The 25,582-nt window shown below is 39.3% G+C and overlaps 3 protein-coding genes across 3 annotated transcripts in view; 1 reads left to right on the forward strand and 2 right to left on the reverse strand.

Annotated features, from left to right (window-relative positions):
- The window catches only part of uhmk1 (U2AF homology motif (UHM) kinase 1), an 11,865-nt gene extending 4,620 nt beyond the window's left edge, over positions 1 to 7,245 (forward strand). The window contains exon 9 of the mRNA XM_035653126.1: positions 286 to 7,245. Within this exon, the coding sequence (XP_035509019.1) occupies positions 286 to 432 (147 nt within the window). The 3' untranslated portion in view covers positions 433 to 7,245. The remainder of the gene's footprint in view (positions 1 to 285) is intronic.
- A 3,151-nt stretch (positions 7,246 to 10,396) lies between these two features.
- Positions 10,397 to 19,662, reverse strand: LOC118321453 (meprin A subunit beta-like). The gene is made up of 15 exons (XM_035652772.1): positions 19,621 to 19,662; positions 19,504 to 19,531; positions 18,926 to 18,976; positions 18,795 to 18,838; positions 18,142 to 18,220; positions 17,918 to 18,035; positions 17,210 to 17,388; positions 16,576 to 16,794; positions 13,716 to 13,865; positions 12,792 to 13,007; positions 12,257 to 12,513; positions 11,185 to 11,395; positions 10,922 to 11,098; positions 10,565 to 10,833; positions 10,397 to 10,441 (listed from the first exon to the last, which is right to left on the reverse strand). The coding sequence occupies exons 1-15, from the start codon at positions 19,660 to 19,662 to the stop codon at positions 10,397 to 10,399; spliced, it is 2,085 nt and encodes a 694-aa protein (XP_035508665.1).
- Positions 19,663 to 20,115: 453 nt separating this feature from the next.
- On the reverse strand, positions 20,116 to 24,805 carry si:ch211-247n2.1 (calcium-activated potassium channel subunit beta-2). Its single transcript, XM_035652681.1, has 4 exons — positions 24,698 to 24,805; positions 22,967 to 23,137; positions 22,603 to 22,798; positions 20,116 to 22,431 (listed from the first exon to the last, which is right to left on the reverse strand). The coding sequence occupies exons 1-4, from the start codon at positions 24,745 to 24,747 to the stop codon at positions 22,147 to 22,149; spliced, it is 702 nt and encodes a 233-aa protein (XP_035508574.1). The 5' UTR covers positions 24,748 to 24,805; the 3' UTR covers positions 20,116 to 22,146.
- Between the last annotated feature and the right edge of the window lie 777 nt (positions 24,806 to 25,582).

A 25,582-nucleotide genomic window follows, 5' to 3' on the forward strand; every position in this document is an offset into this window, starting at 1 on the left:
TTACATAGCAAATAGTTGTTTGCTCTTATTTTCATCATTTCAATCTTATATATATCACTTTTTAAGACGTAAAGTACACAAAGTGTACTGTTAACTCATAAAAGAGCTGCAGATGTATATGCATTAAAGTCTAATGAACGAAACAACACTTGAATTAATCTGCAACCAATACATGGCCCCACCAGAGTACATAGAGCCAGTGATATCCAGTGGACATTGAGTTACGCACACACATTCAGTCATTCCCCCACTAATTCACCCACATGTCCTTTGTGTGTCCTCCAGGTGTTTGTAGAGTATGCCAACTCCAGCGACTCCAAAGAGGCTCAGAGGCTGCTGACGGGCCGCACCTTTGATGGGAAGTTTGTTGTGGCCACCTTCTATCCTCTCAGCGCCTATAAAAGAGGTTACTTGTACCAGACGGTGCAGTGAAGTCCTAAAGCTCAATTTACATCTCTGCACTGTTTGCATGAATAAAACACAACTGCATAGGGCACCACAAGGGGAGAGAGTGTTTTCTCCCTATAAATATAACCACAGCCAACACAGAGTCAAGAGTGGTTGCCCTGCAGCTCAAATGATTCAGTTATTAATGTTCTGCATGTGATCATGTGGTTTCCTACAGTAAATTCTGTGTTTCATGCAGAGTGTAAATTGAACCCAACACTAAACTTCTGCTTCCTCCAGCCTGTGTACACTACTCTTACCAGTGCACATCCATGTAGTGCTTCAAGGTGACCTGCATCCATTCATTTAATGACTCAGGCTGATAGTCTGTGGTCTGGGTACAGCAGCTCCTCTTCTGGTTTCCAAATTTACTCTCATTCATTCAATAGAAATTAGCCACACTAAAAGAATGTGTAATCAAGACTAGAAAATTCCTCTCTGATGAGGGTTGCTCGAGCAAAAGCCCTCATCAGATGATCTGAGAATCTGTGCTCTATGTTACTAAGTAGTTCTACATATCTAAGTTTTATCTCTCTTGATAAATTATCAGTGAAACACTTAATCTCGACAGTTGAGTCTGGGATGTGATTAGAAACATGTAGCAGGAGAACACTGATATTATGTCTCAAACTTCAAATCCTGATGACAAACAAAATCCCTCTCAACTGAAGATTTCCTGTAGTGAAATGAGTGTCTTATCCTGTTGTTAAATAAGGAATGATAGTAATTATGTTTGTTATGCTGAACATTTAATGAGAGGAAACAGCGTGGTACTAGGATATACAGGTATACTCTGCTTGGTTTCAGGGAGGATTGGTTTGGAGTGAGCCATCTACCAGCTCACTCTCTATTATCTGAGCAAGCCAAGGGCTCCCAGCGCCCTGTCCTGTAGCCTTATGCTTTGTAGCTTTTTTAATTTACACAAGTCTACGTACTCAGAGAATATATTTTATCATTAGTTGACTATGCTCCTGTATATGAGGACATACAGTAAGTTTTGTGTTTTGACTGAAAGGGCACATGAACAAATCTTTTGGAGCACATGCTGAAAAACCGACTGACGTATGAGTGAAATGCTGGTGAGGAGTGGTTTAAAGCCACTGTGTAGCTTCTTTCCAATTTTTCTAATGGCGTAGGTTGTTTGTAGACAATCCTGGTGGAAACTGGTGCGGTGTATGTTTTGCTTTCACTAAAGTTGGACATTTTCCAACACATAGTGGCTTTAAAGAATGTGCAGTACTGATGGCTACTGTACTAACTAGACAGATGAAGTGTAATGCTATACAACCTTCTAGTGCTTTAACTGATACTTTCAGTACTACTGAGCATGAGCCAGTGGATTCATTGGTAGACGGCAACATCACAGAGGCATCAGACATTGTTTCTGTCAGTTTCAAGAAATGTTGCGAGTTGTATGACAATGTAGTGAGTTTTATAGATCAATAATGTGGACAGAAGTGTCAAAAAAAGTGCAGTTTTTATAAGAAGACTTCTTGAAACCAACAAAATGATGTCCAGGAAGAAGCGTGATAATGTTGGGTTGCAGCAACAAGGGGTCAACAAGCGTGGTATTGCTGCAGTGGAATGTACCTTTTGTTGGAGAACCAGATTCTTTTGTTCTCTGGGTTTTTATTCTCTTGCTTCCACTTGATAACAGTGGATATGTAGTACCCATCAAGCCCACTCTGTCACACTGAAACATTAGGCGATTTCTACCCAAGTGCCCTATGACATTCAAGCTAGCTAACTAACCAAAATGCTGCTATAACAACAGGTTGTGCTACACCTGCATGCGCCCATTACTTACGTAGCCCAAGCCGTCGCAGATGCCTTAGAGAATAATTCCCTTCTAGCAGATGTAGTTCCACCCAGTAACAGAGCCAGACTGTTAGAGACAATAAAATGGAGTAGTGATCTGTTTTAGTTTCTTCATAAAGTGGCAAAACACCGCGGTGTGACAGTGCTGGCATCAGCTACAGTAAATGCTAAACTCACAGTATTTGCTAAACTCACAGTATTTGCTAAATGCCGAAGCTCTTTCTTCTCTAATAGTTCCATAGTCTTGTTTTAAAGTCTGGTGTGTGACGAGCCGCAGCTTGTTCACTCATGTTCTAGAGCACAAACATAGAGTCTAGCTCCATCTTGGATAATGTGATTAAAGTATGTGAAAGAAACTAGATATTCATATAGAATAAGAGAATATTTGAAGCTTACAGATGCATAAATCTTCCTCTCTCTGAGACCTATTTTTATTGAATGTGTTACTCCTTCCTCTATAAGAGAACACGTTGAAATTCTGCAACTAAAAATGTAAAAACCTAGAGTCGGAGGACAAGTTGCAATTTTGTCTTATCAAAAATACTACTAAAAAAGTCATATTTTTCTACAAACCTTATGTGTGCCTGAAATGTGAATTCCAAAGTTTCCACTTGAAGGCATCACTGGCCTAAAAGAATCTCAATTTGAAACTTGAATTGGACTCCAACCACTTGACTACACAGCACTTTTTGAATTAGCAATCTGTGGTACGCAAGTGTGATGGTCAGTGTTGTTAGTTACATGTAACATTTTCCTCATTTATCCTGTGGTTTCTCAAAGACCTGGTGCAAAAAAAATGTCTTTGATAAAGTCGAGATATTATTTTAAGGCATTTGAAGTTTGATTTTCACTCCATGGTTTGTTTTCGATAATGCGTGACAAGTGAGTGTGAGTGTAAGCAGTGCTCTTTACTTGGTATTGAAATACTGTGCGAGCGTAGAATTGAAAAATTTGAGCTTCTGTATTAGTGAGTGTGCGTATAATCATAAGCAACAAAGGTCCCCAGCGGAAACTCAACCGGGGGCCGTTGTAGTTAAGTATGTGTCTTAACCACTTGGTCACCAGGTCATATTTGCTGAAACTTTAACTATATGCTGACAGTAGTACATGAGACAGATAATCTGTATAGTTTCAGCAAATATGACCGAATGACACTTTTGTAATATTTAATATTGAGGGTTTTTATCCTCACACATACATTCATCACATGGTCTTCCACACCTAAACTGAAACTTCATTTCCAAATCTCTGTCCTGCCTTGTCCCTTAAGTTTTAAATTTGCAGGAGCTGTGATAGCAGCAGGTGATAAAACAGAGAAGCACAAAGGCAAAGTTAAGAGTAGATACCAGGCCAAACCAAATATGACCTTTATGTCACCCTACCGACTGACCATCCACTGAATCGTCTATTAAAGCCACACTGCCATTGTTAAATGCACTGCTACATGATCAGTTTATAAATGCTACATTTATTGGTTCTTCCGTCATCTTGTATCACGTACTGGAGGCCGGTACTGATTCTGAAGTGTTGGGTGTGCATTAATGTTAGCATTAGGTTATTGGTTGAAGTTATGGTTTCTAGTGTTTGTAGTTTACATAGAAAAGGGCAAAGCAGGTTTCTATTGATGGCTGCACCTTAGAAGTATAATGTAACTGTCCTGCCTTTATGGATGAATAAGAATAACTAATTGATCCAGCGTTTGATTTAGAGCCCCACTGATATGGGACTTTTCAGACCAATACCAACTTTATAGGCCAAACATTCAGCGATTACCAATATGCTTTAGTACATTTCTGAGCTGGAATGAAAAATAGTGCAAATAAATTATGCACCAATTTGTTTATAAAATTATTCTATGGGGCTTTTGTATTGTTTTTTGTTTTGTTTTTTGCCTTTATTGGGTAGAGACAGCGAAGAGGCAGACAGGAAACAGGGGAGAGAGAGAGCGAGAGAGGTATAACATGCAACAGGCATGCGCTGTAACCATTCAGCTACCAAGGGGCTCCGATTGTGGACCATAGGACTCTGCCAAAGTACGCAGGAGGCTGCTTTCTTAAACAAACGTATTTAAGTTAGATATTCTGAAACGTTAACATCTACATTGTCAACCGATTCTAGTCAACACTGCTTAGAGCTGTTTTTCTCTCTCACTCTGCAGTGACACCAATTTATTACCACAGGAACCTTTTTATGCATTATATACTAGGGTGAAAAAGCGTACTTTGATGTCAAAAACCATTGGCCACAAAGCACACGGGCCGTAAACATACCGATATTTCTGCTACAGGCTAATATCGGTCGGGCTCTAGTTTGACGATATCTGTAGTACAGATTACATAAACATTAATAGTCTAAGAAATAACCTGCATCCACAGAGCTCTGAGCGTCTATAGTGGAAATCTAAATATTTAGCAGTGTTTAAATATTAGACTCAAATATTTATTGAGGCTACTGTTGACCTGAATTATATAATATCAGGTGGTTTGCTGCATGCTGATCCTGTTTTTGAGTAGGAGCTCATTTTAGTTGTAATCCATCTTGAGCTCTAGGATAAGCATAATTTTTTTGTTTGTTTACACAGTGATTTCACTTTTATATTATTATCTTTTGCTTAGATAGTTTTTCTCTCTCTGTGCAGAGGGCATGATGTTTTTGTTCCAATTTAAAGCCGCAATAGGTAACTTTTTATAATAAAAAATAAAAGTAGAAAGGAAAGATTGCGTTAGTCTCTTGAAGATGGTTGATTGTTGAGTCTTATTCCAGGCGTCTATATTTGACAACCTGGGAATGAGCCTCAACAATCAACTATCTTTCTTGGCTCTGATTGGTTGTTGGATTCTTACCATTAGGAGCACTTGGAGGAGCCAGAGGAACCGGATTTTTTCACAGATTATCTGTCTCATGTACTACTGACAAACGTTACTTTTATAAAAGTTACCTACTGCAGCTTTAAGTGTGTGCTATGCAGGTTAAAAAGACTCCTGCCACCTGTGTGAAGCAGTGTACGCACAAAAGTAAAATCCTGGTACACTGTCTTCATTTCACACTGTTAATATAACACCCTACTAATGTGATGTGTGCTAATGTGTGTACGTACTTAATGCTCACTGCCAGAGTTAATCATTAAGGGACGTAATCCAGTTTGACGTGAATTGAGCACTTCAGTCAAGCAGCATCATGGGACATAAGATTCCAGTGTCTCATTATGATCTGACATGGACATCATTTTCTACCAATCAGCGACAATATGCAAACTGAGGCCAACATCTCTTTTTATTATCAGTTTAATCAGTTCATTACTTTATTTTTTAGATTATTGTGTTTGTTGTGGACTGTAGTACTGTTGCTGAGCACAGTGCTGGTCAGCAGGGACAGAGAGGGGACAGGGTGGAGAGCAGAATCAGATGCCTCTAAGAGCTCTGTCTGTTGGGGGATACTGAGCCCAAAGTGATTTTCTTCCGGTTATTACTTCATATTGCGGAGCTGAGAATGAGTTGAAGCTGTCTTGCCACAACCTCCACTAGCTTCCAGTTAAACAGAGGACAGACAGAGGCCTCTGTCCTGTAGGGATTCAGTGGGGATGCATGAAGTTCCTTGCTCCTTTTGCCTTCATGCTTGGCTCCAATTTCTTCCCGCCTGGCCTCAGTGTCCTCCATTCCTGTCTTTATGTCTGTCTTCAAACAAGCATCTTTAGTACTTACTCTTCCGGCTTTTAAAGCTGTATTAGGTCAGATTTGAATCCGTCTTCCCATCTGTTTGAATTATTCTGTTATTGTGTGTGGACATTAAAGGGAACCTGTGCTCGCAGAAAATAACAGCAACATCCAAACAGTCTTCTGCACATGCAGCAAAATGTAGTTGAGTTTGGGTTTTCTTGACTCTGCATTACATGATTTATGGGTGTTTAAGTCTCAGCAACACTTACTTCTCACTGCCATCTGGTTCTGCCAATGAGCTAAAGCAGCATAAGTTGGTTTATGTCCCATTTTCTGTCATCTAAGATGTCATTTTTCCTTCTTCTTCCTGTCTTTGCTGCTCAGAGTGGTTCCTTTGTGCACTGACAGAGATTCAGGGCTGTGCTTTACTTTCATGGCACCTGACCTCTAGGCCTGACTTTGATAAGCTCTCAGCACATTTGCATTAGTGTGTGTCTAGATCATCTGGACAAGGTGTGTGTGCGCTCATGTAGAGGATGAAGTAGCGGTAACAAATTATTACCATATTTGGAGGCAGGGTTTATAAGTTGCAAGAGCTGTCTACCTGTGTGCATGGTATGCCTGTGTGAGACAGTTATATGTAACATTGTGTGTCAGAGATTTTGTGGGTGTTTGTGTGTGGTGTTATTGCTAAAGCACTATATGCCTGTTTGCTTGCAAAGGGCAATTTTAAGGACAGTGTGAGTGCTGCCAGCCTTTTTTACTGTGATGTCTATAGTATCCATTCCTATTAACAAAGCACACATTATTTAAGGCTAGTGTTGAAATTCTGTACAGCACAGAAGTTAAAAGGTGAAGTGCAGTGTTGTCCAGAAAAGATCAAATATAGAGAAAATGAATCACGTGCTTCATTCTGCTCAACAGAGCCTGACAAACCTCTGAATGAAAAACCTCACAGACTGAGGATGGAATTAGTCAAGTGAAGGTAACTAAGAACAATCACACTACAGCAATCTCTATGTTTACATGCGCAAAATAGTCCGTTTTTTGCCTTTATACTGAAAGACAATATTCCTACTAATCTGTTTACTTGACTAATGAAAATGAGACATTCTGATGTATGCTGTGCGTACTCAAGTTAACGTAACTGTTAATGACGTACTCTACGACCTACAGAGGAATTTCCCGTCTTTTCCTTCCTTTTCTATACTTGTACTTTGCTGCCAACAGATTTTTGTTTTGAAATAAGAAAACCAAGATCAGAAAATGAGCCATTTGCTAACATAAATCTATAAAAACAGAAAACTAAAAATCTACTCAAAATGAAAAAACAACCTGTGTTCTGTTTTTTGGTTTTGAAAATCAAAACAGAAAAGGAAAACACAACCCGGTCTGTTCTCCATATTCATAAATAGTGGTTTGCTTTTCTCATTTCAAAATAAGTCTGTTGGCCGGGAAGTATACTGTGAAAGAGTTTTTCCTCTTTTTCAACCTGCAGTCAGGTTGCTCCTGTGGTAAAACTGGAACACCCAGAGCCACTTGAGCCATTTTGTCTCTTTGTGTCAAGGATTTTTTTGGTGGTGGACTTATTCAAACGTGGAGAACAAGCTCTCTCCCTTTTCAACCCCATTCAACCAAATCCTGAAGAGGTCAGCTTTTGTTATCATTTGCACCGTCGTAGAAACCTTTTGAGTCTTTCATGATGTTTAAAAGCAGTCCTGTTTCTCCTTCTGACCACAAATATTGGCTTTACTTCTGTGCTTGCATTTCTACCCCAGCCTCACAAACTGTTGGCTAGTTGGTTTGTTTACAAAGCACAGAGCTGAACATACAGGCCAGAGGCGATGTGCCGGAAACTGCAGTAAATAACCCCAAATGAGACACGTGTTCCGAATGCGCTGTGTGCATGTCTAAAGAAGGCTTCTACAACCTGAATAATATTGACACGTCCCACATGTCTTAATCAGAAAATGCTACAATAAGACCTAATTATCAATATCCAAACAGAATACACTGTTTACATGACCCTTATCCAATGTGGAATGTTGTCATTCTCTGTATAATAGTGGGAAATGAGTGTGCATGTAAATGTAGTCAGTGATTATACCTTCACATGTAAATCTGTTGGGTCATTCTTGGGCTGTCCTTGCAGTTAATGTGAATAAAGTGTTTACCAGTTACAGAAGAACTATGTGAATAACTAATGTCATTTTAAAGCTGCAATAATCAATTGATTTTAAGGGTCAGAAAACTAAAACAACTATCCAGTATAGACTGATCTTTCTCTGTGGGCTTTGGCTCTACTGTTGATTAGTGCAGCTTTACCTGCCTGTGTCACATTTGAATATTTTGGCATTTACATTTAAAATTGAAGAACTAAAAGCAATAATCTAAACAGAAATCTGCCTCCTAACCAGGTTTGTGAATAAATGTTGAGACCAAACTGTCAGACAACTCAAAAACTCATTTGATCAGAAGGGGGAACTTGCACAGATGTTATCATCATTTTGAGTTTAAACAACTCAAAAATGTCTTTAAAAAAAGACAGTCCTTGTGACAATTGTTGCCTTTTTGGTTGAGGTTTTATTTGAACCAGTGAGTAAAAGTTGGTATTTGGACAGTAGTTGAGAACAGTGGGATGATTGATTTGGCCCAAATAATTCAAAAGATTTTTCTCAATTTAACATTAAAATATAAAGAGTTTGTTTCTGTTCTCAGATAATCCATCCTCAGTGTCAAACTGGACTTTTGTTTCTAGACTTTTGCTTACAGGAAGCACAATGTGAGAAGGTCACTGTATGCAACACACACACACAACCTGTATAAAACTGTGAGTTAGTCCATGCTTTACAGCCTTCCAGTTGAGAGTGGATCATGGCACTCATGCTGTTGTATTTGAGTATCTCATAATAAAATGATGCTTGACTTGAACTGATATTTGTCTGTTTTTGGGATGAATGTAATGACAGGGCAATAGATGTATAAGGAGATAGGAGCAGTTTAATTTCACTATACTCTAATAATCCTAGTGAGAGAAAGCATGTTCTTATCAAAGGTTTTATTCTCACCAGTAGTCATCAATGACACCAGATTTCCACTTTTTGAACAATGTGTAACATGATCTAACAGTTCTATACAGAACTTTTAAAACAATTTAACTCAAAATCTAACAACAAATCCACAATGGAGACAAATCCTATCAAGTAGTGATCCATGGAGCTCTAAGGTGTGCTTATATGCACGTCCAAAATGAAAGATGTCAATAAATGTTGGACCATTATGCCATGTGGAGTTTAAATTTCATACCAGGACCAGACAGTACATGTATTCCCTTTAAATCCACTCTGAACAATAATGTTGAGTGTGGTGCCTCTCTGTGGCTGCTGTTGGATCTACACTGAGATACGCCCCATACCAACAAACTGTGATGCACTGTGTGTTCTGACCCCTTTCTATCAGAACCAGCATTAACTCTTTCAGCAGTTTGAGCTACGGTAGCTCGTCTGTTGGATCAGACTCCAAACCATGTAATTTGTGCGATATTGTAGAATGTAAACTCCTCTTAAGGTGATTAACCCATTAATGTCCACAGTGGGATTCTATTTAGAGCATTTAAAGTAATAGCTGAGCTAAGCACAAATCTGTTAAAATGTCAGTCTGAGGCTGTAGTTGGTTGTAGATATACATTGTTTTTTTTGTCTAGTCACAAGGGGTTGCTTTTTTATTTTCTGGGAAAACACCTCTTCAACAATAGGTTTGGAATTTCAAATCTTGATTTCGATACACTCAAAAACTGGATTGTTACAATATAGATTAAAAAACTAATATGATAATCTGTTGCTTTGTTTTTTGGTCCAATATTTCCATTGTGTTGACCTTAGAGACATTGTATAATGTATTATGGGATAAAGTGAGTAACTCATTTTGACTAATGACTAAATATCAAATGTGTGGTATGTGTTGGATTCAATAATATATCCAGTGTAAATCTGATATTTAATTAATGTTATGTTTGTCATTTTGTCATTTTAAAAAGAAAACCTACTTTGTTTGCACACATTTACATCGAAGGGTTTTAGGCTCAAGCAGTCCCAGTCTGGGACTAAGTTCTGTAGGCTGAGATGATGCCTTCCAAAAGGTTTAAAATGTCGCCATGTTACAAAGCCGGTGACAAGATGGTGTCTGAGGGTCATGTCTTTACCAACAAAGGTTTAAATGATTAACCTACTGGCTGCCTAAGTATTCTCACAGCTTCAATAAAATGGTTGAAAACCCTTGAAAGTAACCACAATACTGTAAATCAGTCACTCTGTGACTGGTAATGAAGACGAAGTGATGAAGGGAACAAATGCTGTCAAGAGATTTTATTCAAATTCAGAGATATACATGAAAAGGAGTCAGGTGACAATCTGATTAAATAGATCAGTTAGTTCTCTTATCCGGTGAGTGCTGATTTTATTCTTTTGCTCAGGACATCATGGAGTGGTACGAGCAGATGGTAACTCTTTGGTCGACTGCCCCTGTAATGAAATAGAGACACATTTAGTACAGATTTCTCAAAATGCAAACTAAGATCATGACAGTTTGCTTTAGATAAATTACTGTAGCACAAATGAGGCAGTAAATTATTGGTAACGACTCACACTCACACTCACTTCCATGAATCCAGGCATGTCCTGTATGATTACCACCTCGTCGCTCTCCTGCAGCCTCCTACTCCTCCTCACCCTCAAGGCAAAGAGCATAGAACCCACCAACATGGCTGCAGCCACAGACAATGCCACAGCAGTGACCACTGCTGGGTTATTAGCAGCTCCCTGATGAGCACCTTGGTTGGCAGCCTTCATCAGACCAGCATCAGTGTGGACTGCAGAGCGAGGTAGAGGCTGAGATGCCAGCAGATCAGATATATCTGAGGACAAGTAGACACATTTCAGAGACAGGGAGATCTTAGGGTATAGATATCAAGGGTCCTGTCTAGTGTCTGAATGACTCCACACCTTCCAGACTGAAGAGGAAGAAGGCATCATTTCCTTTGATGAAGTTTCTGCTCTTAAGCCTGCTGTGGGTGATGAAGGTACTTGTTCCGGTGCCGGGACCTCGATAGTAATAGCTCCCATCAGACGCAGTCACTTTAGAGCCCACCTTCCTGGGATTGTCCCAGTAGTACTCAGTGCCTGGGAGAAACAGATGATCTCTGTTGGATGGACACAACAACTCACTAAAATCCATTCCACGCCACAAGTTATCCATTTTCTCTTACCATCAGAGGACATCTTGCCAGGGTCGGTGGTGACCATGCGGTGCATGTTCATTTGCTGTCTGACGTCAGACTGCTGATCCATCAGGGCCATAGTTCCCTGCTGCCATGGACACGGCCACTTGAGGTTGTGGTCGTTAGGGCCTGAGGTCAGGTGGAAGTAGGTGGCCATGTAGCCTGGACGGTCGCTTCTTCCGTTTAGGTACACACCTACCTTCAGATCACAGATTACTTAAGGTATGTACTACCTTTTTTTTTTTTTTTAACTTAAATGTTTAGATTATTCAAAAAATGGTTGCAACAGAAATCTGTGCAAGCATGTGATGGTAATGTGAGTTAATTGACCATTTGCTAAACGCCTCCCCAGGACAATAATTATCCAGTTATTGCTCAGTAAGTGGACCTAAGCACAGCAGGGTGTGTGGAGATTTCTCCGTATGACAAACCATTATCAATAGTAATGATAAAGCAGTAGAGATTACATTCACTGTTACATCTGGATAAAAAACTGAAAGGACTTTTCTTTCAGCATCTCTCACAATTGCTCGTAACATTTCTAATCAATAATCGTCTATAATAACATTTCTAATTGCAAATTTTGCTTTTCATGTGTGCAGTGTGTCTTTGGCCTGCACTCAGTTAATTAAAGAAGCAGAAATAACATCACATCTACTAAGGCTAAGTCCTTGGGTTCGAACCTGACCTGTGGCCCTTTGCTGCGTATCATTCCTTAACTCTCTCCCCTCCTGTCAATCTACAGCTGCCCTATCAAATAAAGGCAAAAAGTATTTAAAAAGACAGACAACGCTTATTATTATGAATAATTTAAGTGTAAGGCTCATGTTTACACCTATGGCTGAAATAATGGGTTGGGAACTTGCAATGGAAGAGGAGTGGATTCATTTATCTGCTGTAACCTAAGCTGCAATCGTTAGTCTGGGTGACTAGCTTACTGCCAACAGCAGTCACTGCGGGTTACTAGGTTTTGCATATTGTTTGTTGAACTTTAAGTGACTGCTACAGGCCTTGCTAAATGAATGTCTCTGTATTCTTAAAATATGAAACGGGCATTTACCTGGAAGGAGTAACCTGCTGGTGACAGGAAGCGAGGACTGTACAGTTTATGTCCTGCTGGTGTGGTGGCCAGCAGGCCGGTGATGTTGCGGATGTGCCAGATGTGCTGAGGGCACTTTGTGCATGACAGGTTAATGTCATCCAGAGAGAAACCTCCCTTTGATGGACTTTTTCCCCTTACGCCCTCAAAAACCACACGGGCCTTCTTTGTCACGTTCAGATTGATGTTGTGCAGTTCCCAGGAGCCCATGACACCTCCTGAAGAGAACGGACAGAAAGGAGAATAGATATTAATCAGCGTTAATCAGGAATGTATTACTAGGTTTCTTTGAGATTTTGATTGGATTTCTTTCAAATTATTCTGATTGCATAATGTATATTTTGGTAAAAAATTTGAATTCTGGTGATATTTGGTGCAGTCTAAGTGTTGCTTGGGGTCACTAAAATCAGAAACTTCTGAATGAAACACAGATGGGCTATGACTACAATAATTAATAATTAATACAATTAATAATATGTAATATTTCATTTGTTACCTGAAATGCTCTTGACTATCTTCAGTTTACCGCTGGGGTTGGCCTTGTCATACTCTCGCACCCAGATATTGAGAACATCATCAGCTGCCCCTGTGTTATGGAGGAAGAACTGCAGACACTGGGCTCCAGGTTTGGGGTAAAGCCAACGACTCTCCAGGAGTGCGTGGTCACCAGGCTCAGCAGAGGCTGTGCTGAAGTGCATGAAGTATCCTTTTCCTGAGGGCAGCAGGAGACAACGGCGGGTAATGTCGGGCCACAGAAGTTTGTCATATTGCAGAAAACAAGTAAAAAGTATGTTAGTTCTACATTTTAGAGCTGTTGTTGGTGGGTTTTATGGCACCATATTCAAGAATCTGCTTCATCATTGTCAGTTCAGTACATGCTCTCTTCCGGTCTGCCTGGACATATAGAACACATTGCTAAGTTCTAAGAGTTTGAGTGGCCTCGCCCTTTTTACATCCTATACTGTACTGCAGTTTTGTTGAAAGCTACGTTAATGGTCATATCTTTGTTAAAATGATAATGATAAGGAGCTCAAAGTTTATTAACCAGCACAGAGGTGGATAGCTTTTTAGCTTAGTATGAGCAGTAAATACCAGAATGAGCTCTTTATAACAACCAATGGACAACTCTAAATTGTATCTAATAAATCACTAGGCATTTATCTTGAAACCTCAAACAACAATCAATATATTTTTACTGCCAGCCTATACTTTGTACAGATTGTGTTATAACTCACCTCAGGAACCTTGGTTTTAAAATATCCTTAGACACTAAACATCAAGGCCAGCTATCTACTGTATGAGGCTAGATAAAGAAGTGATTAGCTTTTATTTATAACTGCTAACTGGACAGCCACACATGTGCATGTGTCTAGTGAGCAGTAGGTGTCTAAATTGCCATGAGTCTTTCTTCGACAGTCACCTTTGCATTGTCCCATGTTGGAGAAGTCAGTCTGAGGTCCTCCGCTCACAGAACTCTTTTGTTCCCACAGTCTGTTGCCAGGACCCTGAATCATTCCACAAATGTTCTCCTCCTCAAAGCTGCAGCTGTCCACAAAGGTAGAGGACTTGGCTGTGGAGAGAACAGTCGCAATTTTATCAAGAGTACAGTATGAGTACAAGAAGACTTTTATTGAATGAATTCTGTGTTTTTGTGAGAAATTGGCAAGAGGAGCGTAAAATCCAGACAGAATATCAGCTGATAAAGTGTGTAGAGAGTTGCAGGCCCCATGAGCCTGACCCCTCTTCTTATTTTTCAGTTTGTACATCCTTGAATCCTTCCCTTGTCTCCTCTCCTCTTATCTGTTACTGACATCTCCCACCTGACGTGCGAGCGGCGGAGGCAACAAAGAGACACGAGGAGAGAGGAGTCGAGGCAACAGGCATTTAACAAATGAGACATCCTTACTTCGGAGCGTCAATTAAATATGACAGCACATCATCTGTCCATTGTCACACCTGGTTTAAATGTCATGGGTGCCAAGACTTACAGGATACACCTGTGCATCCCCGCTCATAGCTCCACCAGCAAGCCTCCTCTCTCCTCTCTCCTCTCTGCTCTCTCCTCTCTCCTCTAGATCCATGATAGGAATTGAGACATCCTTCGAGATGCCGCCCTAAGATCAATTTCCAGGTGACAGGCAGGAGGATGGAGGAGACAGGAGACGAGGTGGTTATTCTAATTTGAGTTTAGGTTTTTATTATTGTTATTCCATATTTTGACACACTTGTATGCAATATATTAAAATTCTTAGCAGGAATCTGAAGGGGAATCATTTTCAGTGGACACAATATAAGAAAAGACCTTCATCTTCACTACTGCAACTCTAAAGAGTGTAGGTGGTAATGAGCACCATCTGTTCGTGTGCTTTTGCCTATAGTTGAGATCATGTTCAATTTAATTGTGTTATCTTGAAACCCTTACTCTTATATGCTACCTTTATTCCAAGATAACCAAACCCAGATATAGAAACATGATGATTTGAAATATTCACATTCCACGTCCACCTTTTCCCTGAAGGAAACACAGATTTATTCCATAGCCTGACAAGACACCAAATACTTTAAATGAAGTCAGAACGAGGCAGGGTCTTCAGGATCAAGATTGTTGTTCTGTGTAGATGACGGACTATTAGAGTTGTATGAATGAGTGTACATTAATGGATCAATCTCAATAATTATATGAAAGAAACTTGTTATGTAAGAGTTTTGAATCAGGCCACCTTTCATCAAATATATTATCACATATCTTTTATCTGCCCTGCATGAAAGGAGTCATAAAATGAAGATGGTGGTATGACGCAGTGCCCTCAGCTTGATAACTGAGGGGTAGAAAGCAAAAGTGCCACCACATAAATATGGTTACATCATCTCGCAACAAAGGACGTTAAACATGGCTGTCATTTGGCAACTTAACATGACCAATGAAGTTCATAGGACCCAGAAGAAAACGTTGTGGATAAAGAGTCTCAGCTACTCGAATAATAGATGATTGGTCTAGCATGTGTGGCATCTCCAGAGTACTGATGGCTGCCTGAGGCTTTTTACTAGGGGCTGATACATTATAGATTATTGCCCAAGATTATCAATAAATATTAGAATCAGCTTACACCAGAAAAACTCTGACCCTTCTTGTAATTCTGCTAGGTTATTATGGGACAAAAATCATTCCATTTTATGAGGTGATACAGTTTATTGATTGTTCAAACACTCTGTGGAGCCTTCCAGTGCAGGTTTATTTAGCCAATTAACTGAAGATCACGTATGCTTTACATTACGACTACTGTTTTCCAAAATATTCATTGTGTCATTGTGTCTTAGATTGTTCTGTATTTTCTCCTGTATTGTGTGATCCACAATTCTCATGAACCCTTTAAACAGTCAATATGTGATTTTGTTTGATTATAATATGATATACATGCTTTATCTACACAGGTTGAAATGTCCTTTTCAATGAAATGTCCCACAGTTTTTTTCTTTTTTTGCTTTGTGTTTTTAAGGCCAAAGTCACTCTACGCTATTATGCATTCCATACAATGTTATGTAGTTTTACTGATTTGGGCAAAATTGTGAGAACAAAGATATAGCGTAGTTACGCAGTTAAGCCAAATAATTCATAATGCATAATAAGCATGCACTGCTGTCTGCCTTTTTTGATACCACCTCATAAAAAGTTCAAATTCTACACTTTGTATCTTGCAAAGATCTTATAGATATTCTGACAGCAGTTAGTCAGTAACCTTTGCAAGACAAGACACTAACAATAATATCAATAAGTATCTAACAAACAACAAATCATAGACGGGTGTTTTCAGGATTCTCTGATAATGATCAATTTAGTTTTCGTAATATTTAACTGGGGTCAAACTACATACCAAACTTAGTCATTCTTTAAAAGGCAAAGTTAGCACACATTGATATGAGTATCACCACAGACTGAAAATATTTTTTAAAGTAACTAGTTACAATCTTATTCCAAAGGACATATTGTATTTTATGTTTTTCTCATGGTTTTATAGAACATGCTAGCTTTTCCAACATGCTAACATTACCTTTTAGCTAATGGCAAGCAGGTTAGCAAAGTATTCATTTAGTTAGATTAGCATAGTTGTACTTTCACAGCAATTTTTACATTTCATTAAGTTAATGCTACATAAATTCTGAATAAGGGAACTGATGTTTTCTAATCTGGTTCAATACATTTCTTAAGAAAAATAACTTTATTGAAGCAGTTCATTTCTGTAAGCGAACACTGTTAATCTGGCTGAGTGATGATGACTCACTGCAGTTGTAGAGATGGTTGAGCTTGGTGAGGTCACTAGCACTGAACCCCATCCTCTGACCAATCACGTCCATGAAGTGGGGGATCTTGGTGACGATGGTGGGCTCAGAGCCGATGTTGAAGGACGTCTTACTGTAGTGCATTACAGAGCCGTAGTCATAGGCAACGCCCAGAGCACTGGACACTGTGTCATCGTATGTTTTGAAGTTGTGTTCTTTCCCTGAGGAAGGTATAATGGGAATATCAGGAAGAATTCAGCCCTTTGTTTTTGGATGGATGGAATGTACAAGCAACTGCCCACTGTGTTGTGTAAAAGTGTATTCCGCAGGCACGCATGAGGAGAAAAACATAGAAGATAATAGTTACTATGCAGTTTGTCATTTATAAGTGTAGGATTTAGTAACATCTACCATTGTAGTTGCAGGTCGCGTCACCGGTTCACAGAATATACACTAATTTAAAGCTGCAATAGGTAACTTTTATAAAAAATAACTTTTTGTCATTTTTTCTGAAATTGTTACTATATTCTGACAGTTGTACAGCAGTAAAAATGAAAAAAAATAAGTTTTATAAAAATGACCTACTGCAGCTTTAAGTTTTGAGCTGTAATTCTAGGTGTTACAGGTCAGTGTTACCAGGTTCAATGCGATCCCACATGATGTTGACGTAGTCATCACGGTCAGCTCTAGACTGCTCGTGCCAAAAGCCCAACGCGTGCAGGAACTCATGCTCCACGGTTCCTAGACGATCACAGTTATTACCAATGGACAGCCGCTGTTTCCCCACACGCTGATTGCCTACAGAGGAGAAGCATCTACAGGGAAGGGAAGTGAAATGCACTTTTCAGCCCTGGAGAAAAGGACAGCATTCATACGATGACAAATACACCTGCAGCTCTCCCAGCTTTGGCTCAGAACCTGCATCAGTATCAGAGAATGCTATTTATGCACGAACCTTGAGTAATACACTAGTCTATTACACTGGGGCTTAATATTGCACATGTTTTTGGTATCTGTGGGCTTAAAACTGTAATAATGATTTTTTTGGCCACTAGGGTACAGCAGATCAAGCTGTAAATAAACCACTGGTCTATATCATCTTTTAGTCCAGTGCTCTCCATTTGACTCTGTTTTGGACTCCAAAGAGATATATCTTGCCGCTGAATGCTCCACTGTGTTCACCTGCTAACTTAATTTGTCGGTAGCTAGCATATAGAGCATGATCATTGAAAACAGCTGCATTCTGCGGCTGGAAACAGGGTTGATTAAAGAGTGAGACTGAACCAAAGCAGTAAAGTTGCGGGCTGTAAAACCAAAACAGTGAGATACTCTGAGTTGGCTCACCCGCTCCCTTTGAACACAGAGATGTAGTTCTCCTCTCCCTTCCATGGTGTGAAGTCAATGCAGGTCTTCAGTCTGTACTGGTCAAATGCCTTCAGGATCACTCCCTTTGCATTCATGTCTACATGTTGTAAAGTAAGACAAAGAAACATGAAAAAGCATCCAAACTTGGTGCGTATTCATATTAACATAATAAGTGGATATGAGTATCCATAACACTGTCTTACCCAGACTGTCCTCTAGGTAGTAGGGAATGGTTTTTGGCCAGCGATACTTCTCTCCTAAAATGGAGTTTCTGCTGGAAGTCTGATGGGAATGAACAGCACAGACTTAAACAGACTGACTAGGTGATATAACTGTACCCCTGTGTTAAAGTTTTCCTTGATTAGTTATTATTATTATTATTTCCTTTCAGGGATGAGGGTAATCCGTCCTTCCTAGGGTATTCCTGTTTGTAAGCTTGGAGTTCTGAAAGTACTTGCTATCTGGGGATTTACACAGTCTTTCAAAACAATCATACTTTAAAATTACAAATAATACATAATAATTTGCATTACATATTACATTGGATAGTGCATTTGCATCGCTTTAGTTCCTGCATATACTGCTCAAATATGGAATGCCAAATGGAACACTTTGAGCGCAACAAAATATGTGTTGAACAGATTGTAAAGCCTCCTGAGTTTTGATTTTGGGCTATATAAATAAAAAATTTTAGAACTGTAAAATGTAGTTTATGTGTGTGCAAAAAGGTCACATCACGTGCCCAGAATTTAGACACAAATATAATGCCATGACAAAATAAGGCTGAATGTTCAGATCACTAGGAGGAGCAGCCTTTGGTCTTTGGAGTCTTTGCTGTCTGTGCACTCTAGCTTACTTCCTCCTGTTGGATATCTCCCTCCAGCAGGTCCAGCCCCGCCGCTGCAAAGGATAATAATGTACTGGTTGATGAAAATCCTCAGAGACGCAGACAGATTATACAACAAAGCAAAATAAAAGTTCACAAACCTTCATTGATGTTAAAGATGTCCCAGTCATGGCCTTCATCAACATCAGTCTCTGTTGATGTAAAATCAATAATATGTTGTTTAGAAATACTATTAGAGGAGGTATAAAAGCATCATATTAATATAATTATTATTGTACTGTGTACTTGGTACAATTAGCACTGAGCCCTCCCTGCCTTAAAGCTTATTTATTCTTGTATTTCAATTGAGAAATGCTGCTGTGTGACTGTATTTTAAGATTTGAAATGGACTTCCAAGTGGTTCTGAGTAACAGGCCTTTAAACATAGAGGTACAGATTTCCTTTAGGTGTGGCTGACACCTTAGACACTGAAATACACTCACTGGGGAAGCAGGAAATTCTGAGTTACAGCTTACCCTGTTGATCTGAATGTACAATTTAAGTACATGAATGTTGTGGTGGGAATTATGTATTTTCTTACAGAGAAATGAATAACGATGACACAACAAATTGTTAATAGAGGAGTAACAGAGTCAATCTATGTCAGCTGAGATGACAGAACACAGGTTAATTCTGTCTACCTTTTGACAATAATTAAAACAAAAAACATGTAACTCACCTGTATCCCCCGTTAGCTTAGCTGATACCTAGAATACATTTAAACTTGAATTAATCACTAGGGAACATCAATGACTGTTTTGCACCAGAGATATTATATATGGATGCAAACACCTACCAGTCCCAGGCCAAAGAACACAATGATCCACCTGAGTGCCATGGCTCCAGCTGCAGACACACACTCACACTCACTGTGTTCGTCCTGCTGTATCTGAAGAAATGTCGTAGCTTTGTTTTTGTAGAGAAGAAGAAATGCTGCAGTGCACACAACTTTCACATGATCTGATCAGTTTTATGGCTCAGGTTGAAAGGGATTACATGGCTGTCAAATTAATTATTAATTTATTATTCATGATTAGCTTATCTAAGTATGTAGCCACACTGATAAACATACTCAGCTTCAAACATATTGTACACACACACACACACACACACACACACACAGACCTTTATCAGTGGGAACATTACATCACGACTGCATGGGGTATATGGGGTATGTATTTTTTATTTTCTTGTTCAATCAATTCAAACTGAAATTTGGCAGGTTGTCATGATGAATAATTTTTAACCTGAAACACGGTTCAGAGTTTGTCAGCCTTTTGTACATATGGAGGACAATGACCTATGGTGATGGAGAGAAAAGCAAATTACTTGATTACTTACCTACTTAAGCAGTTTGGTAGGGTAACTAAAGGGCTGAATAAATAAAGGAGAAATACTGACTCCTTTATTTTTACAGTTTTATCCCAAAAAATAATTAAAAAGAAAGTTGGGGGAGGCAGCTTACGGGGACTTTTAGGGGCTTCAAGCTTCTACATCACACTTGCATATGTTGCATATTGGACCAGATATTGCATGGTTTATGGCATATTTTTTTATATTTACTAATCTTAGATTATTATTTAAGATATAAACAGGATATGGGTATGGTGAAGACCTGAACACAAGCTGTATTCACAGAGGCTTTAATTTCGGATAAACAGTCTCGTCCTGCATCAGAAAAGATCAAACAAACAAAAAGCTAATAGAATAATCAAATCACTAATTTTACACAAACCATCTGCAGTTATTGTGTTCACTGTTTGGGCTCATTGTACAGTTTATCAGTTGTTCTGTATGCATTAAATATTATATGAAATATCTATCTATAAAATCACTTAGTCAGCGGTAATCAGTTTACTCAATGAAAGAAAAGGGGTCCCGTTAGGAAAAAGGTTTGGAACCACTGGTTTACAAATGCTATGTACTTGATAGGAACCTTGCATCCTCGATCTATGATGATGCAGACCATCCAGCCAATCACTGGGCTTGTCAAATCATCATCAAAAGTTTACATAATCCAAATGGTATGATATCAAACTGAGACACCATCAAAATAAGTATAATAAGGCTCAAACATCATTATCAAGATGCAACAGGCACATTGTGTTTATTTGATAGTACAATCATTCATGTAACAAAACATGTTTGGATAGAAAATTTGAAATCAATCACAGACAGCATGGGTGTGATGTGTGGAGCTGTGAGTAAGCACTGCCCAGCCCGATTAAGATCAGTTTTATTGGTTTTCCCTTTTGGAGGCGCTTTCCTTAATTGCTCCTCATGATGCACCGTATGCATAACACTGCTTCTGGAAGGATGCCACCAACCACTTCAGCCTCATTGAATGAGTCAGCATAAAGACTTTCTAATATCAGAGCAGTGGTTGGTAAACCGTCTCTACATGCAGTAGGACACAAACAGCCAATTCTATAGTCCTAAGGCACAGGTAGGCTACAGTAAAGCCTTAGCAGCCCTTGTTACACTAGGGACTCAGTTAGCCCAAAATGCACTTTTTGGTACCAGGCTACAGTTTAAAAAAGATCTCTAAACTAATAGTTCGACATTTTGGAAAACACACATTCACTTTCTTGCAGAGAGTCTGAAGAAGATTGATACCATGCAATGATTGTATGCTAAATGTGAAGCTACAGCTAGCATCCTGCTAAGGTAGTTTAGCACAAGCAAGATATATAGTCTTAATTAGTGAGCTTTAGAGTTGCTGGTATAGGCAGGTTGTGTTACCTTTGGAAAGAGCCAGGCTAGCTGTTTCCCTCCATCCTTCTAGTTTTTGTGCTAAGCTAAGCTAATCGGCTGCTGGCTATAGCTACATATTTAATGGACAGAAGCTAGAGTGGTATCGATCTTCTCATCTAACTCTTGGGAACAAAGCGGATAAGCGTTTTTTCCTAAAAAAACAACTAGCTTTGTAAAGTTATAGAACGCAGAATAGGTACTTAAAAAAATCCTGTCACATTTGTACAAATCCTACTGACTGGCCAAAAAAAAAAAAGGAAATTGATAGTCAAAGATTGTTACTGGGCGTCAACCACCAGCAGGCCGAACTGTTGTCGGGCTCCAAACCAACATGGGTTTATCTTCAAACCTGCATATTGACCCGGTCTCAAAAATATATGCTTGTCTGTCTGACTGCTTTCAGATAATTGCTGAGACATGTCTTCATGAATCCCATCATTACAGCTATCACAGAGAGACAACCAACAACTGTCCCCCCTCATTGTCTTTCACTCTTGGCCCAGTGAAGATGCTTCAGTTGTCCCTGTGTCCAATTAAGTGGAACTTCCCTTCAACTGAACCTTCCCTTTCACCTGTTAATGCGGCTCAGTCGCTCACTCATAATGGACAGGTACTGGGTCAGCTTCACCATGGCAATGATGATGGTTCCCCCAAGCAAGGTGAAGGTTGGCCAGAACAGGGAGTGGAAGACTGCGACCTGGCCGTAGATCTGTGTCAGGATTGCATTGTCCGCTCTGTCTCTTGGGTCCACGAAACACTGGACAATGTGCTGAAACTTGAGACGCTCAGAAATGTTCTGAACTATTGCATGTGTGGCTGCATAGTCCTTTCGACACTTTGGGGTGTAGAAGCACTGAAGGAAAGAATACAGAAAATCTGTTGCATACTGCCACAAATAACAGCTTAAGTAACTACCAATACTTAGGTATAAGATACAAAGCTACATAGAGAAATATGTGTTTCAAAGACAGCAGTTAGAACTATTAGGGAACAGGACACAGGAGCAACACTATCAGTTGATTACCTCAGGATTGCTGTCCTGGGTGTCCTCGTTGTGCAACAGTCGTACCACCTTTCCTGAGGAGTTGAGGCTGACGTAGACCTGGAGACAGGGGTAACGGGAACTCTTCCAGCACTCTGCTCCACAGCTGTATGAACAGTTTACATCCCACACGATGGTGGAGTTCACGATAGTGCAGCTAGCCTCATCCGTCCATACACTGTAGAGGATGAGTAATTATTTCCAATGCATGCTACAAGCACACTTGGAATGATTTCAGTGCGTAGTTAGTCACTGTGTGTGAATATGCAGATGAGTTTTGAATCAATAATCACACAAACAAAGAACATTCACGCAACAGTCTGTAAGTGACATTGTGACTTATTACCTGTCAGAGTAAGAGCGCAGTATGGTGATTCCCAGGACAAAGTACATCATGACAGAGATAAAGACCATGCTAAGACCCAGCAGTATGGCTCTGTCCTCTCCTGCCCTCAGAGCTGTTACTGTCTTTCTCTTGTCCAGGACCTCATATTCACGAATCTTCTGGTAAATGGATCTGAAAAAGGTAAACATTAAGATGTGCCTCAACAGTTTAAACAGCCATCTCAGTCTGTAGTTGTCTACAAAATGGAGAACTGTGTGCTGAGACCTGAGAAGCTCAGAAATGTAAAAGAAAGAAACTATTGCATGGGTGATTGCCTATTGTGTTTAATATTTGAGTAGTTTAATCTTAAAGCAGCTAAGGCTGTACAGAATAGTTCATTCATAATGTTGACATTTAAATTCTAAATCAACATTCAAATTGTGCTAAGAACATAGCAACCAAGTAACATCGCTCTCTCCTCCATGCGCTGCCTGTGTCACTGATGTATAAAGAGCAAAATTACTAATTTAATCCAATTAATCACTTTATTCAATTTGAGGATTTTGTTGAACTTTTTTTTTTTTAAGGGTGATGGGGGTCATAAAATATGACGACAAACATTCAAAAGCTAAGGAAGCTCAGCACTATAGAAGGCTGACGGGAGTGATAACACCCCAGTCTGAGTTGCTGAAGTTTGAGTTAAAACATGAGACATTTTGGCATCACAATGCTGGATACCTGTGATTTCTTTTAATGCATGTGTCTGGCTGCTAGATACTTTATAGAACCCTTAGCTGCTTATAAGACAGTTTGCTACATGGGATCCTCAGATTAAGCCTTGCTAGTTGTTCCTAAGGTGATCCTTAAGACTAAATGTGTGTACCCCCTGGGCTCCGGGACAAACCCTTCTTTAAAAGACTTCTTTTAAACAACTTCTGAAAGCCAGTGTCTGTAGACTGGCTCACTGTTATTTTTGTTACAGCTTTGAATACGAATACTATTCATCTTTTATTTTTAAATGCAAGTGGTGTATGTTATATTTATCTTAATGTCTGCAATTTAATTAGATCAGCTTGACTTTTATTATTCTCATGTTTCTAACTATTATTATACATGACATTATGTACTCTCCTTCAGCTCTTGAATTTACTGACACTTTCACTATTTATACTCCAACTATCTCTGGCACTTTATCTGCTTTCGTCACTGCACTTAAACTGATGACTGAAGTGCATTCATCTCATCTCTTACTCTTCAACTGACAGTTTAACTGACCTTTCAACTCATTTTTACCCTTCAACTGACAAATATTTCAACGGTTAGATAGATGCACATTTCTTACTTCAACTTGCAGCTCAACTTCTTTCAATGCTTTATTCTCCCAATATTAGGTCAATTCATATTCAGCATCTCATTAGCAAACAAGTCATATTTTAAGACATTTTAAGAGGCCTAGATTTTCTTCAGTAAATGAAGTCATACAAGGTATAATGGATGAGACAATAGAGGCTCTTGCTTTAACAGCGGACAAAGTGAAATCACAATTACAGCCACACTGTAAACGTCACATAAATTGGGTAGGGATTATTGATGTGTATGTATGCATGTGTGCATATGCCAACATGTATTTTATTTATTTATTTGTATGCATTTCCTGTAGTTAAATTTAAGGGGTTAAAATGGGATATAAAAGGTGTAAAAAAATAATGTATACATGAGCTTCACTGATAATTTCCTAGTGACTCTCAATACCTGCGGTCATGTTGTCCATCTGTTGCTTTACTTCCTGCCCACAGGAACATTGTAGGTGAAGAATTAGGGAATTGTAGTCCACCGTTGCTGCCAGAGGGGATGACCCACCTGCAAGGTAGATTATACTGTCAAAAACCCTATGGACCCCACAGGATCTAACTTCTGTTGGCCAGACTAGCAACTACAATGCTCCCATACATGTGTAGTTCAGTCAGGGACATTTAAAAGCTAAATATACTAGTAAATAGGTTATCAACCAGGATTAAAACATCATGTCTACAACAGCAGTAGTGCAGCCACATAACTACAATACACTATTATATTGATTCCCTGATTTATTTTGAACAAGAGGACAATGGGGAGCCCGCATCCTTCCAGTCATTCCAAAATCCTAATGGCTGAAGGCTCGGCTTACACGTTGCATGCCCCACAAAAAAGGTTAAACTCTATGCATGGAAATATAGATATATAGAATATAGATTCCAAAATAAAGAACAAGGAGATTAGGTGCCTATCTGTGATGCAATAAATACATGTTTCCTAACAAAATGTAAGGTAAAGTGATTCCAGCATTTAGTGCCATTTTAAAAGTACTAAGATTTACATTTTACATTATTAATTATGAATGTTGTAATATTTATTGTGTATTGCCTTTATTTTGGCCAACAACAATACTGCATATATAGGTTGTACTAGAGTGTACAGAATGTAGATACCATCAAAGAGGCAAAAACAGCCCCAGCTGGTTGTCAAGATGCATGTCGTCACTGAGCTGACCATGCATGACCCTCACAATTATTTACAACCCAGGTTTAACATGTCTCTTTCATCAGTCATCAATAAGTGTCACACTCACTCTGAGAGGTCACAGTATTGCCAGCCCTG

Source organism: Morone saxatilis, unplaced genomic scaffold, assembly GCF_004916995.1.
Source record: "Morone saxatilis isolate NCDOM2014 unplaced genomic scaffold, NCSU_SB_2.0 Contig12, whole genome shotgun sequence".
In the NCBI taxonomy this organism is placed as follows: Eukaryota; Metazoa; Chordata; class Actinopteri; family Moronidae; genus Morone; species Morone saxatilis.